The sequence below is a fragment of the Urocitellus parryii genome, chromosome 4 (assembly GCF_045843805.1).
Source record: "Urocitellus parryii isolate mUroPar1 chromosome 4, mUroPar1.hap1, whole genome shotgun sequence".
NCBI classification, from domain to species: Eukaryota; Metazoa; Chordata; class Mammalia; order Rodentia; family Sciuridae; genus Urocitellus; species Urocitellus parryii.
Window position 1 is genome coordinate 165609052 of NC_135534.1, and position 16362 is coordinate 165625413.

A 16362-nucleotide genomic window follows, 5' to 3' on the forward strand; every position below is an offset into this window, starting at 1 on the left:
TATCTTATATTTGATAAAGGGGCTAAAAACATGCAATGGAGGAAGGATAGCATCTTCAACAAATGGTGCTGGGAAAATTGAAAATCCATATGCAACAAAATGAAATTGAATCCCTTTCTCTCACCAGCCACAAAAGTTAACTCAAAATGGATCAAGGAGCTAGATATCAAACCAGAGACACTGAGTCTGATAGAAGAAAAAGTTGGCTACGATCTACATATTGTGGGGTCAGGCTCCAAATTCCTTAATAGGACTCCCATAGCCCAAGAGTTAACAACAAGAATAAACAAATGGGACTTACTTAAACTAAAAAGTTTTTTCTCAGCAAAAGAAACAATAAAAGAGGTAAATAGAAAGCCTACATCCTGGGAACAAATTTTTACCCCCCACACATCAGATAGAGCCCTAATATCCAGAATGTACAAAGAACTCAAAAAATTAAATAATAAGCTAACAAATAATCCAATCAACAAATGGGCCAAGGACCTGAACAGACATTTCTCAGAGGAGGACATACAATCAATCAACAAGTACATGAAAAAATGCTCACCATCATTAGCAATCAGAGAAATGCAAATCAAAACCACCCTAAGATACCATCTCACTCCAGTAAGAATGGCAGCCATTATGAAGTCAAACAACAATAAGTGTTGGTGAGGATGTGGGGAAAAGGGTACACTTGTACACTGCTGGTGGGACTGCAAAATGGTGAGGCCAATTTGGAAAGCAGTATGGAGATTCCTGGGAAAGCTGGGAATGGAACCACCATTTGACCCAGCTATAGCCCTTCTTGGACTACTCCCTGAGGACCTTAAAAGAGCGCACTATAGGGATATGGCCACATCAATGATTATAGTGGCACAATTCACAATAGCTAGACTGTGGAACCAACCTAGATGCCCTTCAATAGATGAATGGATAAAAAAAATGTGGCATCTATATACAATGGAGTATTATGCAGCACTAAGAAATGACAAAATCATAGAATTTGGAGGGAAATGGATGGCATTAGAGCAAATTATGCTAAGTGAAGCTAGCCAAGCCCTGAAAAACAAATGCCAAATGTCTCCTTTGATATAAAGAGAGCAACTAAGAACAAAACAGGAAGGAAGAGCATGAGGAAAAGACAAACTGTAAACAAAGACAAATGGGGGGAGAGAAAGGGAGAGACAAGGGAAAGGATATGCAAATGGTAGGAGACCTTCAATGATACACAAAAGTATAAGAGGTTATGATGGGCAAGGGGGAGGGGGGAAAAGGGAGAGAATTGAACAACAGCAGAGGATGCAGAGAGGGAAGGTGGGAGGGGAGGGGAGGGGGGATAGTATCGGTTAGGAAAGGTAGCAGATCAAGACAGTCACTAATATGCCATTATGTAAAAATGTGAGTATGTAACAGATGTGATTCTGCTATCTGTATTTGGGGTAGAAATGGAAGTTCAAAACCCAATAGAGTCAAATGTATGAAAGATGATTTATCAAGAGCTCTGCAATGTTTGGAACAATCAAAAATAAAATAAAATAAAATAAAATAAAATAAAATAAAAAAAAGAAAGATACACAACTGGACTATGTTCTACTAAGAAAAAAATGTTATAAACTATGGCATAATGCCTTAAAGGTAGTCCTGTATAATCAAATCTTGCAATGTGTATGCATGAACATGTCACAGTGAAACACACTATTCCATATAATTGTTGTGTACTCACTCACATACCCAAATCCTACATGAAAGTCATATTTTCTTTCACCAATTGCAAGGAATTTAGAAGAGTCTTGTGTTTTCAGTTCCTTGGCTTGTAGGTGATAGGCAATCCCTTTTGCATACATCTTAATAACAAAGCCTGATACAGCTTCATCTACTTTGGGTATTAGATTCTGTAAGACATGAAGTTATAGTTTTGTAAGAATATATGGATCTGTATCCATTCCTGAAATGAGGAATATTTGCTTCACTAAAATCAAATTTATTCTTCACCACTCCATTTCTGTACATTTTTGTGTATTTAATGACTCTGCCTTAATGCCGAATCATAATCTTTTGGAAGACATTATAAATGGCAATTAAATTTGACAGTTGTAGTACCAAAAGTATTCAAAACTTAATGGAGACATGACAATGCAAATATTTATAATAGAGGCAACAATAACCACATCAAAACTGCTGGCTGGCCAGCAGTCGTTTAATCAATCAGTGAAACCAAGACATACCCCAATTTCAGAGTTATTAAACTATGAAAACCTGTCGTTTCTAAAATCAAGGAAATAAAGAAATATTGAACGTTGTTTTTGAAAGCCACCATTTTCTGCTTCTCAGATTGTGACCAGAGCTCAGCTCTTTTATTCTGGAGAAATCCCTTCTCCCATCCCTCCCTTCCTACTGAGAAAATATTGCTATGCACTGTGCCTCTATCTTGCAAGATAAGTTTCTTTCTCTACTCTAGGCTGCATTTTAGCATTTACCCCAAGGCCTGTTATAAATGGACAGAAAATTAAATTTTTCTTTTTCCTCTTAGGGGGGGAAAACTGAACGACATTTACAACTGTGGCAGTGTTCCTTCCGCATTTTCATTGCACCATGGTCATATATAGCCCTTTGCTGATACATAGAGTATGAAGGGATTTAATTCATATTGGTTGATTTGACGCATTACAAAACATTGTAAAAAGCTTGATGCTTTGTATGGAAGAAATATCTTCCATTATTAGAAATATTTTTGGAAATATTTTCACAAACAACTAATAACTACTGGACAGTATTTGTTTGTGTCCTGAGAAAAGTATCTGAGTACTGGCTGATATCTTATTTTCATTATAAATTCCTTTTTTTTCTTTTTTCCTTCACTCTCCATATTTTCTCATTGAAACACGATTACAATGCTTGCATACTAGCCGATCCAAACAATATATCATCAATAGTGATATGGATCATTTCTTACTTGCTCTTTCTAATCCCATTCCCTAATGCAGCCACTGTAAAACAACTATTTCTTTTGCTAATACAAACAAATGTAAGGAAACTAAGGTAGAGAAAGTTTAAACAATATTCCATGTCAAAAGTCACATTGCTAGTAGTAGAGCTGGCAGTCAGAATGAGGCCACTGGGATACAAACACATGTCCTAACCCCTGGGCTAAGTGATGCACAGGTGGAAGGGAATATTAGGGTGTGTGCTGTGCTTGAAGAGATGGGCCATTGTTGGGTTCCTAGGAAATTGGGAAGGGCATTTTCTTCAAGCATGTTGAGAGATAAATATTTGTGTCTCAAGTCAGATAAGAATTATACTTCTCTTTCAGAAAAAAAAACAAAGTATACCATTTCAGAATAGATTCTATTTTTTTCCCCTAGTGAAAGTTTTACAATGCTTAAAATGTCAACTTTATTTCATTGGTAAGTTTTTTTTTTTCAGTTTGTTTTAATTTAATCTTTAAATAAGAGTTTACTGGATTGGATGTTCTTCCAAGATTGTCCTGAGAACTGAGAAAAATTTACATGTTAAAAATTGTAGAACAGAAAGTTTCCAGAACATAACATATGTAAAACTTGTAAAAATGTTTTTTAGTTCTAAAGGTTTTGAGTGCTAGTATTATTGAATCATTTGTTCTTTTTAAATAAAAATTAATTTTTGTTCTTTTTAGTTAAAAATGACAGTGGAGTATAATTTGACTTATTTATACAAATGTGGAGTACATCTCAGGACCATTTTTCTTCTAAGTGAGTGTCTCCTAGACAATACAGTCCTATCTGGTCCTTGGAATCTTTTTTTTTGGGGGGGGGGTATGGGGAATTGAACTAAGAGGCATTTGACCATTGAGTAACATCCTCAACCCTATTTTGTATTTTGTTTAGAGACACGGTCTCACTGAGTTGCTTAGTACCTCACTTTTGCTGAGGCTGGCTTTGAGCTTGCAATCATCCTGCCTTAGTCTCCTGACACACTGAGATTAAAGGCATGTGCCACCATGCCTGGCCTGGTCCTTGGAATCTTATGGGGGATCTGTTATAGATTGAATGGTGTTCCCTAAAAAGATATATTGAAGCCCATCAATTATATATTGACAGTACACCCAGTGCCCCAGAATATGACTTATTTGGAAAGAGGGTCATTGCAGATGTAACGAGTCAAGTTAAGATGAACTCATACTGAAGGAAGATAGGTCCCCTAATCCAATATGAATAATTTCTTCTTATCAGAATACAATATGGAGATATTAAAGGTGAAGGCCATGTGGTGACAGAGGCAGTAGTTGGAGTCATGCAGCTGTAAGCCAAGGAGTACCAGGGATTGAAGTGACACTAGAAGCCAAGAGAGGCATGCAACAGATTCTCCCCTAAGGCCTTTGAGAAACATAACTGTGTTGACATATGGTTTGGGGGCTTCCAACATCCACAGGTGTGAAAAAATAAGTTTCTCTTATATTAATTCACTGAAGTTGTGGGACCTTGTTATAGTAGCCCTATCAAACTAATATAGCATCTCAACTCATTCTACTTCTGGGGTGTCTTCCTAGCTTGACAGTCTCCTTTCATACAGAGCCACATTCATTCTACTCTGGGTCATTTGGAAAAATACTAGGCTGCTTCTAGCCTCCTGTGAAACTGCTCATCTTCCAGGATACTTCACAGAGCTTTGATGCTATACTCAGGGCCTCTGGGCACTTAGACATTCTGTAGTGCGGACCAACTTCTAGGACACCAAGATGGGAATCCAGACTTGGTACTGTCTATTCCTGGACCTGAAAGTCTTCTGGGTCCCTTAATTCTTTCATGTCTTGTGACTTGTGGAAGATGGGACATAAGGCAGAGTTTCTTGCACTACCCATAGCAATATGTCCCTTTACTGTTTTTCTAAGTCTTTCCAAATCCCACTTACTAAAACTCTCATATTCCTGCCCTCAAAAACTCCTGAAGTCTTTGTAGGATTTTTATCTAGTTTGAATAAAGAGAAAAAAAAACTGTCTTCTCAATTTTGTCTATAAGTAATATTCCCTGTCTTTGTAATATTCCCTGCATCTGTAATATGTAATAATCTGTAATAAGTAATATTCCCTGCATCTGGCAGGTATAATAATCTAGAGCTTATCATCTTTCTTCTCTGTTTTTTTATGACAGTTCCCTTTTAGGGAAGTGGGAATTCTGGTCCTGTGGCCTGAAGACAGAAGAGTCACTATTAAAAGGAAAAGTGCAAGAGAAACTCATCCACTAATATTTCACAATATAATTCTGACTTAAGTTACAAATTTAGTTCATTTTGAAACTCAGAATGGATCCAGGAACTCAAACTATATTCCTTCTAGGATGCCTCCTTTTAAGGATTATACCTTTCCACTTTAGGGTCATATTTAATAAAGTTGAGGTGAGACTGTATGCTGGACAGCAGGGTACAACTTAATTCTTAAATGCCAATCTTCACACAATATTGGCTAATTTTGCATAAATCTTGTAAGCTTGTCAGAAAACATAACTTTCTTTCATGTATTTTTGAGGGCTTTTGTATATGTAATATGTCATTCTGGGGTTTTTCTACTAGAATTTGTCCATTCTTTTATCTTTTTCATGAATTTCCTATTCCTAATTTTATTTTTTTTACCTCAGTATGACTGGGAATTCATGTAGGATCTGATATTAACAACCAAAGTGATCTTAAGTGTGATACTTGATGATTATAGCTAATCCTGTTGATATAACATGGAGTATTTAAATAACAGAATGATGATTACATACCTTCTATGTCCTTAGCACAGAAATATGTGGTGTAGAGAGGGGACAGAAGAGAAGTACAAGGCAGTACATTCAGCCACATGTCATTTATAATCTAGTCAGGGAAGAACACAGACATACCAGAGAACATGGCAGAAAAGAAATCACCAAACACAGTTATAGGATACAGATTCTTATATAATAAAGAAGAATCTAAGATAGCACACACTAGGTGGTATCAAAGGTAAGATGAAAATTCAAGCAGAATGATACAAATCTTGTCTGGAGTCAGCTCCATTTGAAGGCAACTTGAGTTGAATCTTGAATCTGGCCAGATCATGAATAGAAAGAGTAAATTTCAGGCAAGCTGTGAGCTACTGCTCAAAATTGGAAATGTGTCTATAAATTTAAAAATCTCATTTTGGAGGCACTTGCACAGAGTGGGACCTTTTCAAACAGATAGATTCCCAGATGTTTTCCCAGGGTTTATTTTTACGTGACCCTCCCTCTCACTCATGTTAATGCATGAATTCAAGAGTCCTTGCTAAGGATAGACCTGTAGATCTTAAGTATACACAGACTAGGGGTTGAAAGAGCTGTGTCTTCCCTTATTTTCTGCCACCCTAGTAGTCTCTTTTTTTGTAAACTCATCACTATACAAAGAAAAAAAGTTTCTTCCTAGAATAGTATAAGCCTCTTCTCTGGTCTTAATCTTACATGGAAAGGTAGAAACATGTGGGCAACTTGACCTAATAGATCTGGAGGAGTCACCATCCAAACCCTTAAGAGTGCAAAATACTAGTGCATAGTCAACTGTTTCCAAACAATTTCTACTGAAACAATTTGGAAGTCCTGCCTTCTCACATCACCACTCTGAGAATCAAGCTTCTTACAATGGAACCCTTGAAGGATCCACTTAAACCCTCTCTAAACTACAGCAGCCATATGGAATAAAGGTTGCTTACCTTAAGCTATTACTTTTAAACCTCTTTTTAGTTTTCTAAAAAGATAATTTGCATTGAATCAAAAGAAGTAAAATGCATTAAAATGCATAAATATGTAATTTCACCTTGCTTTTGAAGTGTCCAATTAAGAATAATTCAATCTAAAAAGAATCCAATTAGAAGTAAAAATGTTTACATTAAGAGGAAGCATTTTGAAAATATATTGTCTTATGAAGGTAAACACTATATTTAAAATATTCAACCTTGCACTTGACATATTTATTCATTTTTTTCAAAAATGCAAATGCTTTAACAAATGTTGCAAATGTGCAGAAACAAATTAACTTTACATCAAAGAGCAAGCATCTCAAATGGCAACAAGAGACCAGTTGTATTTAAAAAGTCTGATATTGCTTTACAACTACATTAATAATAAAATATTTTTATGCAGTATTTTTCTGCATGCAAAACCCGGCTGTCCTCATATACAAATAATGCTGAAGGGGGATCTGGATGCCTGTGTGCCTCCCGGAAGTTTTCCTGGCATCTGATTTGATGAGAAAATTCATACTTTCTAAACCTTCTTTTATATATATTATGCTCTTCACTATTTTTACCCCTGGAGTCCTGGGTATTTTGGTGGTTTTGATAGAAAAGATCAGACACACATGTTTGCTGCAGAGAGTTTAAACATACATTATTGATCTTATCGTTTGAAGGTAAAAATGCTTTCCGAAGGAACTTGGAAAACATGTCTAAATCAATTGAATTTAAAGACCAGTAGGAATCCCTAGATATGGTTTCCACAGCAACAATTTGAATGTTGAATATTCCTTTGCACTCCACAGATATTTATTTGCTGCTGTGATTCAATAAAAAATTTTAGAACCTACTATGTGCTAAGTCACAGAGTAGCAAAAAGAATAAAGTCCTTGTGGGTCTAGTTCATAATCACTTTTCTGTCCCCTCCTGCTGCCACCAGAGAGCTCACATTCTACACAGGGTGCCAGGCAAGTAAAGAGTTTTAAAAATAATGTGATATGTGCCATAATAAAGGTGGGAAAAAAAAATTACTTTTAAAGCACAGACAGAAGCTAAATTTGTCTCTTGGGGCTGGAGACAGACAGCAGAGACTTACCTGTTAAAACAGCTGAGAAAAGGCATTAAGTTTTGTCTTCCAGAATGATAATATAGGATGATTTGAGGGCTTGGGGAGGTAGGAGAATGGACTGAGTGGTTGGGAGGAAGGAAGTGCATCCTGTTCAGAGGAAGCAGCCTGGGAAAGGCAAGGAACCATGTAAGGACTGTGGTTTGTAAGTGCTCCTTGTGGTTTTTCTCTCTAATAGGGTAGAAGTACAGGATGTGTTGAGGGAGCTGCAAGGTATTAACTGACAGAATAGGTAGAGATTTGAGTAAACATTCTTATGACATCATAAGGAGTGTGAACTCACACCATGGTCAGTGGGAAATGTTGTGTGACCAATGATTTATATCTGACATAAACATTAATAACAGGAAAATATCAGCAATCATTTGTAGGACTTGTGTGACTTAAGGTGATCATTATTTCTGCCCCTCTGCCTTCAAGAAAAGCAACTGTCAAATAAGGCACTGCTGGTGACTGTTGTCTCTGTGTGTGAGAGCCTGGGGTGTGCTCCTTCATAGTCTTCACCCCATGACTTCATCCCACATGGTAGATCTCAGCTTGCCATTCATTCTCATGTCCTCTTAGAGATGGACACCTCCTTTCAGTGGTTTTTAATTCATTTGAAGGCAGTTTAAAAGTTATCTCATGGTCTTTCTACTTCAGATTAAATAATCCTATTTCTTTATTTTTGCCTCACAACTTCTGTGTTACAACCCTTTAAACCATTTTTCAGTTGCTATTTTCTGGATCTTTTCCAGGTCTTGACATCACATACTTATATGTGGTAAGATAAAAAGGCAGCAGAGTATTTAAAAATGATTCTCAGTAATGTTAGAACTGGTGTAAAGGCTTATTTACTCAGTCATTTCACATCATACAGTTATTAGGATATGCTTGGTATCATGTTAGGATTTTTAAAAGGCAGCTCTGTATTGGTGGGTGATTTAATTTCTTTAATGTTTTGATCATCCTTTTTCCTTTTCTATGTATTCAGTTTAAAAACATTTTTTAAAGCAGTCTTAGCAAGTTCTTTCTTATTGTTCATGGATGATTTCTCTAGATGGAAGTTTTTAAATTCTATTCTTATCTGAAGCAGCAAGATATAATGGGACAAAGACAGTTAGGGAGACTTAGGTTCAAACCATTTCTCTAGTGGTGTAGAAGAGTGTAAGCAAGGTTCAAAAGTTGTTTCAGAATAATTTAGAATATTCTCATTTGGACTTTAACCTGCATGGTCACTTTGGGGCTCTATTAATTACCAGAATCTCTCTCTCTCTGACTCTCAACTTCCTCCTTGGTAAAAGGGAACAATAACATTGAGCCAATAAGATTGTCAGGAGATTTAAGTATTAAAGTTTTTAGTGTGAATCCTGATACAGAGTAGAGAATTTAGTTAAATGAGTTCTTTCCTTTTTCTTCTTTTTTTTATAAAAAAAAGATAATTTCTCTTTTCAAATCAAGGTAGAAACTGCACTTGTATAAATTATCTAAATATCTATGATAAAAATATATTCAACTAAATAACCTGCTTATGAAGGTCAGTCTTAGGTGTTAGTAACAAGCATTTGTGCTATATTCACAATCCAAGTTATTAGTAATGACCTTCATAATATCAATTTATGTGTTCAAAGTTTGAGCCAACCCATAGCCAACCAATGAGAGTAAGCTCATATTCAGTCGATTCTCAGTTTTAGATTAAAGCAGATTTCACCAAAAGCATTCTGAGGACACTATTTCTTGTGGGTAGTTAATGGATATTATGAATGGGTGAGAAGTGTTGTGAATTGTGGAAATGGGAAATGCTGAAGTAAAAGTTAAAGAGGTTTATGTCTTGAAGGACTTCTGAGAGCCTTTAAAATATTCGTATCTGCTGTAAATCTAAAAGAGTGTAGTACAGTATGCAATATTTACAAAATGACAGATTGAACTTGGATTCCTTTCTCCATGGGGTTCCTTGAGGACCTGTATGCAGCAGAAAGCACTTTGGAAAATACCTAGTTATTTATAACTCATTTTATCAAAATGTTTTCCAGTCTTAGCACTATATTCATCCACTCATTCATTCATTCAGCAAACATAGTTGGTCCAAATGAGCTACTGATGGAGTGCTTTGTGTCTAAGTACCACTTCAAACTGGATTATATAACAGAAACCATAGTTTAATATTTGGAACTTTCAAATGTAGATATATTATCAAAAAATATATAAGATTTTCTAAATGATTATTTTACTCTTATGTTGTGGTTAGAATAGTTACTCTTATTTTGTGGTTCAATATTCTAGCTGTTCAGTGAAGTGAACAGCTATTTTGATTGTGCCATCAGTTCTTTGTACAGCAAATATGCTTATTTACCTATGAGTTATATCCATGTAATTATGTGCCAATATATCATGTATGCATTAAAAATAGGATATTTTAAGAAAGACTGGATGAAAAATTAATAGAAATAGAAATTCTAATATTTTCTTCCTGGACTTTGATGAATCACATTGCTAACTTCTGGGTATACATGTTCCTTTATTTGGAGACTCCCTTAAAGAAAGAAACAGATACAACTGTGCTGCAGACTTGGAGAAAGTATTCTCTTTCATCCATCATATTTGTTACCCTTTACTAGAGTGTAACTTAGATTTGGTAAGCTCTTTGCAAAAAATGGATGAAAAACAATATTTTTAATCTTTATAAACTTATTATGAATGTAGAGAATTCACAATTATAGTTTTTCCCCCCAATAATCATGGGTTTTCAACCTCTGAGCTACACTTCCAGTCCTTTTAAATTTTATTTTGAAAAACAAAAATCTTGTTAAGTTGTTGAGTAGCCTCAAATTCGTGATCCCAATGTCTCAACCCTCTTAGTCACTGGAATTACTGGCAAATGCTGCTGTGCCCAACTATGAAGTGATATTAACTAAAGAGGAGTAGTACTGAAGATGGTGGAATAGGAGTGTATGCATCTTGTCCTCTCACAGAAACATCAATTTTAATAATATCTGTGCACAAAATGCTTTCACAAAATCTAGGGGATCCTGGTAAGAATTACAATACCTGGAAGAGCACAAAAATAAGAAAAGTTCCATTAAAGGAAATAGAGAGGTCAGCTGCACATTACCTGCATTGCTACTCCAAGTCCATGCAACATATAATGGACAGAGATAAAATCTTCAGATTGGAGGAGAATGAAGTGCATACCATAATTACCCAGAGATTCTAGAGTTAGGCTCATCACAGCAAACCCCATTGTCTTGCCTGACACCACAAATCCAAGCTTTAGATTTACTCCAGTGCTAGCCTGGCCACCATAGACCCAGGCTTCAGGTCTTCTCCCGTGGACTCAGACTCCAGGATAGCTCCCAGGATCCCTGATACTAGACCAGCACCTATGAACCTAGGCATGAGATGGATACTGTAAGCCTGCATGCCTGGCCTGCTGAATCAATGACCTTAGCACCAACCAAGCTTATCTGAGACTCCAGTGGCCAGCCTGTCTGGACACTCTGTCAGCTAGACTTCCCATATTCTCTGGATGGACCAATTGGTGAAGGATTTTCATTGTTGAAGCCATTCTGTAAAGACTGGTAGAGGTGCCTACTTCTCTAAGTGCGGACACCAACACAAACCCACAAAGATAATGACTAATTAGATAAACATGTTACCATAAAAGAAGCAAAATAAAGCACCTATAACTAAACTTAGAGAAATGGAGAACTATGAATGGCCAGATAAAGAATTCCAAATAATCATCATAAACAAGTTCAGTGAACTGCAAGAGAACACAGACCATTACATTAAATCAGATAAAAGAACATATGAACAAATGGGAAGTTCAATGAAGAAATAGAAAACAAAAAAGAACCAAACAGAAATACTGGGGCTGAAGAATACACGACTAACCAAAATTTCCATAGAAGGCTTTAATAGAAGTCTCAAGCAGAAGAAAGAGTCATGATCTGAAAGACAGGGCATTTGAAATTACCCAGTTAGAAGAAAATCAGGAAAAAAGATAGATTATAGGACTTCTGGGACACTATTAAGTGAAGCTATATGTATATTATGGAATTTCCAGAAAGAACAGGGAAAGAAAAAGGGTGGAAAGCTTATTTAAATAAATAATGACAGGATTGTGTTTTTGGCCTCCACAGTGCCACCATTGCTCTCTAAGGCCATTACCACCTCTAGCTTGCTGAACTGCAGCCAAATGAGATAGGGATAAATAAAGAGGTCTCTTTGACATGGTTCCTACAAAGCAGACTGCCTGCAAATTAACTGGTGGAAAAGTACCCAGGAGGAACTTGGCTACAAAAGCCCCTGGCAAGGGGCTATAGTGCTCCCTCTACTGGAAGGACAGAGAAACCTCATCACTGCTGGCCTGGTACTGTAGCTCTCTGGGAAATTAGAGTAAGAAATTGCTCAGGACTTCAAAACAGATTGGTGCTTCTGGAGTGTAGGTCTTGGTAATATGCAGGAAACAAGAAAGACCTATCCAGTTGGTCTTTTTGTAGATACCAACCTGTGTGCGTTCTGTGCCAAATTAGCAACAGTTATGCCAAAAGATATCCAATTAGCATGTCCCATATGTGGAGAATGTGCATGAATTTTTTTTAATCTTCTTCCTGTTATTGGTAGTTTTGAATGTTAGATATGTATTTTTTTTAAATCTTCTGGGGTCAAAAGATACTTAAGTTTATGACTGAGACTGGAAAAATAGGAAATCAGGTATTGGCATTTTTCTATTTTCATTTGTATGTGAATCCTTAATACAAATGCAGATATGTAAAGTATTAATGCAAGTCAAAATGTTTAGGTGAACAAGTTTTATCAATTCAACTTTATGGAAACTATAAGTAAATCTGTTGAAGTTTTCTGAACACTGCCAGCATTTGGATTTACATATCTGCATTTAAAAATAAGTAGATTTCTTATTGGTAGCAACTAAATGGTTAGCATTTTATCACACAGTAGATTTCATCCATTTACTTTACATTTTTGAGTTGTCCTACATGAAACTACAGGTTTTTATTTTTAATTTATTTTTACAAAAAAAAATTCATCCCATTTAATTTCCTATTACATGCACTAAGGAAACCAAGAACATCAGGCCCTAAGATGATACTGAGATTCCAGCTCAAGTCCCCTCTAAGATTGCATATGCATCCACTCACACCATTGATCTAAGCAGAACTACACATGCATGCATAAGGCAGGATGGGAGGAGGGGCTAGTCAAAAAATTGCCATCAACTGGAAAGTGGGGATCCAGAAAACCCCTCTGCTGTAGGATGAAGAAAGGTCAAAATTAAAGCAAGTCAGAACACAGGACAAAAATAGGGATGTCAGACCAGAAGTTGGATAGATGAAGACAGTGAAATGCAGGGGAAGTTTTGGGAAAGCAGACTCAGAAGGGAACTTCTTTAATGGGAACTCAGATGGACAGAGGTTTTGTGACTTTTGTGATATACTGAGGCTATAGCAATATGCTCAGCATTACCTCTGCATCCTGTGCCCTGTACTAAGGGAAATACTCCTATCTAGCCCTGCCCATTGACACTCTTAAGGACTTTCACCTGTAACTAAAAGGAAATGTTCCCTACAACACACACAAAGTTAGGTCCTGCAAAGGCCAAAGTTAGGCCAAGCACAGAAAGTCTCCGTAACTCTTCTTGGTGAAACTAAGGCCAAAGAAGCTCATCACAGCTGCCATCTCATCCTCCTCCTCAAATATCAAGTCTTCCTCAGCCCTTTTTTTCTTCTCATTCTGTGACTCTTTCTTGTGGACACTAGCCATTTCCTCCTCTTCTCTGAGTTCCTTCAACCTCTTCTCAAAATCACAATCCTTCAGCTTTCTTCCATCTTTTTTCGTTGACCTCAAAATGTTTCTTCACTTGATCTAGGGAGGAAGGTTCCATATACATGGACAAACCCAGGTTTCATGACATTCCCTACCATTCATGAGATCCAGGAAGTTGATGCAGTCTTCCATCACACAGTCACAGACATGGCAGTAATACCCTCCCATCTCAGACCCTGGAGAGGTCTTATAAATGATTATTTTCTCCCAAGCTTAGATTTCAAGTCCAATTTCTAGTCCCTGTGCTACAGAAGTGCACTGGTTTTCCATCCTTTTTTTTTTGCTCTTCCTTGAGCCTCTCCTTAGGGAGCTTCTCTCATTCATCTTTGTCCTATTTTTGGCTAAAACCCAAATTCCATAAAATCAGTCTGGGGCTGTAAGGCAAGATCACCTCCATAAGTGTAGTTTTGGATTCTCACAGCTATCTGTCTTTAATGTTGATTGTATTCTGTGCTGTTACTGTAAGTTTGCTATTGAAATACATTAGACTATTTAGAAAAAGATATAATGACAGAAAAATCCAGAAATCTGGAGAGGGAGATCCATGAAGTCCTAAGAACTCCAAATTAAAAATCAATATGTAACATTAACAAAACATGTGTTTCAATTAATGTAAATCTTCTAGCCATATTATAACCAGATTCTCCAATGTTAAAGACAGAATTTCATTTTTCGAAAGCCTGAATAGTATTCCATTGTGTACATATGTACACCTCATTTCCCTCTCTATTCATTCATTGAATAGATAGTTTGATTCCTGTAACTTGGCTATTGAGAACCATACTTCAATAAACAGGGGAGTGCAGGTATCTCATTTACATACTATTTCAAATCCTTTGGATTTATACCCAGAAGTGAGATTTCTGAGTTATAAGGTAATCAATCATCATTTTTTTTTTAGTTTCTTGAGGAACCTTAATAGTTTTTCATGGGGGGCATGGGTATTGGGGATTGAACACAGGGGCACCTAACCACTGAGCCATATCCCCAGTCTATTTTGTATTTTATTTAGAGACAGGGTCTCACTGAGTTGCTTAGAGCTTGCTGTTACTGAGACTGGCTTTGAACTTGCAATCCTCTTGTCTCAACCTCCAGAGCCTCTGGGATTACAGCAGCAGCACCACCATGCCCAGATGGCTATACTAATGGCTGTACTATTAAATTTTCACCAATAGTGTACAGAGTCCTCTTTCCTTCACATTCTTGTCAACACTTCTTATTTTTCATAGTTTTGATAATAGCCATCCTATTATTATCACATATGAGGTGATGTGTTACTGTGATTTTAATTAGTATTTCCCCAAAGATTTTTTTTCATATATCTGTTTGCCATCTATTTTTGATAATGTGATGAAACCAAGGGTATTATGCTAAGTAAAACAAACCATCACAGAATGAAAAACATTGTACATGTGGAATCTAAGACAACCAAGCTTATAGAAACAGGAGAAGGGTGGTTACAAGAGGCTGGAATTGATTCCTTCATTTCATGGATTTCTGCTTGACTTTTTACAGAATATCTATCTCTATTGAAGTGATCTTTCACTTTCTGTATTTTCTTTCTGATTTCACTGTTTATGTCATTCTTTACCTTGCAGTTCAGGTTTTATAAGGAATTATAAATTCCGTCTCTGACATTTCTTCCTCTGTAGTGTCAATGGATTGTGTTATGAAGTATTTTGGTTTGTTTGGGGAGATTTGTTCCCTTGCTTATTCATGTTTTTTTTTTTTTTTTTTTTTTTTTTTTTTTTTTTTGTGTGTGTGTGTGTGTGTCTACCCACCTAACAATATGGATCTTAGGCAGTGTAGAGTTTCTACCCTGTGGACTTATAGTGTCCCTGAAGGCTTCCAGTTGCTCATGGTTTAGGACTAGACAAATAACAACCACCAACCACCACCAATGTGAATAGTATAAAGCATTAAACTAAATAGTTTCCTCTATGACATCTACAATGTTAATTGTCACAATAAAGAGAAATTATGTGATTAGTTGTTGCCCACATTAAAAACAGTAAGTTTGCAAAAGGATTTACAATTATGAATGGTGGACAGAGAGGAAACAGAAGTGAAAGTGAGGTAGGCTGTGATGATTATGAGAGAGGAGAAAAAAATAGGAGTATAAAATTAAAGGAAGAGGGAAAGAGAGAACAATTGAGATTGGCTATTAGAAGAAAACAGAGAAAGAGAATCAAGAGAAACAGATAAGGGAGAGAAAAATATATAACATAAAAATTTTAAAAGATAAAATAATATAAAACAAAACTGAAAAACACTAATCAAACATCCCAGCCCTCAAGAGACTGAGCCATGAAAAATAACTACCTTCAAAAAACTAATAGAAATGAGAAAAAAGAAACAAATTTGAATACTTATGTGACCATGAACCATTGATGTCAAAATTAAACAGAGAAAATTAAAAAGAAAAAAAATTAAACGGGCAAAGATTAACATCATAAACAACAAAAAGATCTGGATGAAGAGTTAGGATTATTTCAAAAAATTCTCAGATTCCCTTCTCAGCAGCATCAGGTGGGATTGGATGGTGTGTAATGTCTGCTTCACCCTTGATGTAGAGTTGCTGGAGTGAAAGAAGAAATCCTATAGACTGAGCTCCTGAAAGCATGGTTTGGGCTTAGGTAGGCTCCAGGTTCGTTGTTGAATGGTGTTTGGTCTGAAGATTTTAAATCATCACAGCTCCAGTTGCTGGCCTCAATGGGAGACCACA

At 36.3% G+C, this 16362-nt stretch overlaps 1 protein-coding gene across 1 annotated transcript; it reads right to left on the minus strand.

Annotated features, from left to right (window-relative positions):
* Positions 1–13415: 13415 nt before the first annotated feature.
* LOC113189644 (zinc finger matrin-type protein 2) lies at positions 13416–14034 on the minus strand. The gene is given in 5 exon segments (XM_026398503.1): positions 13416–13632; positions 13634–13718; positions 13721–13840; positions 13843–13893; positions 13896–14034. Coding segments are annotated over 5 exon segments (612 nt in total).
* Between the last annotated feature and the right edge of the window lie 2328 nt (positions 14035–16362).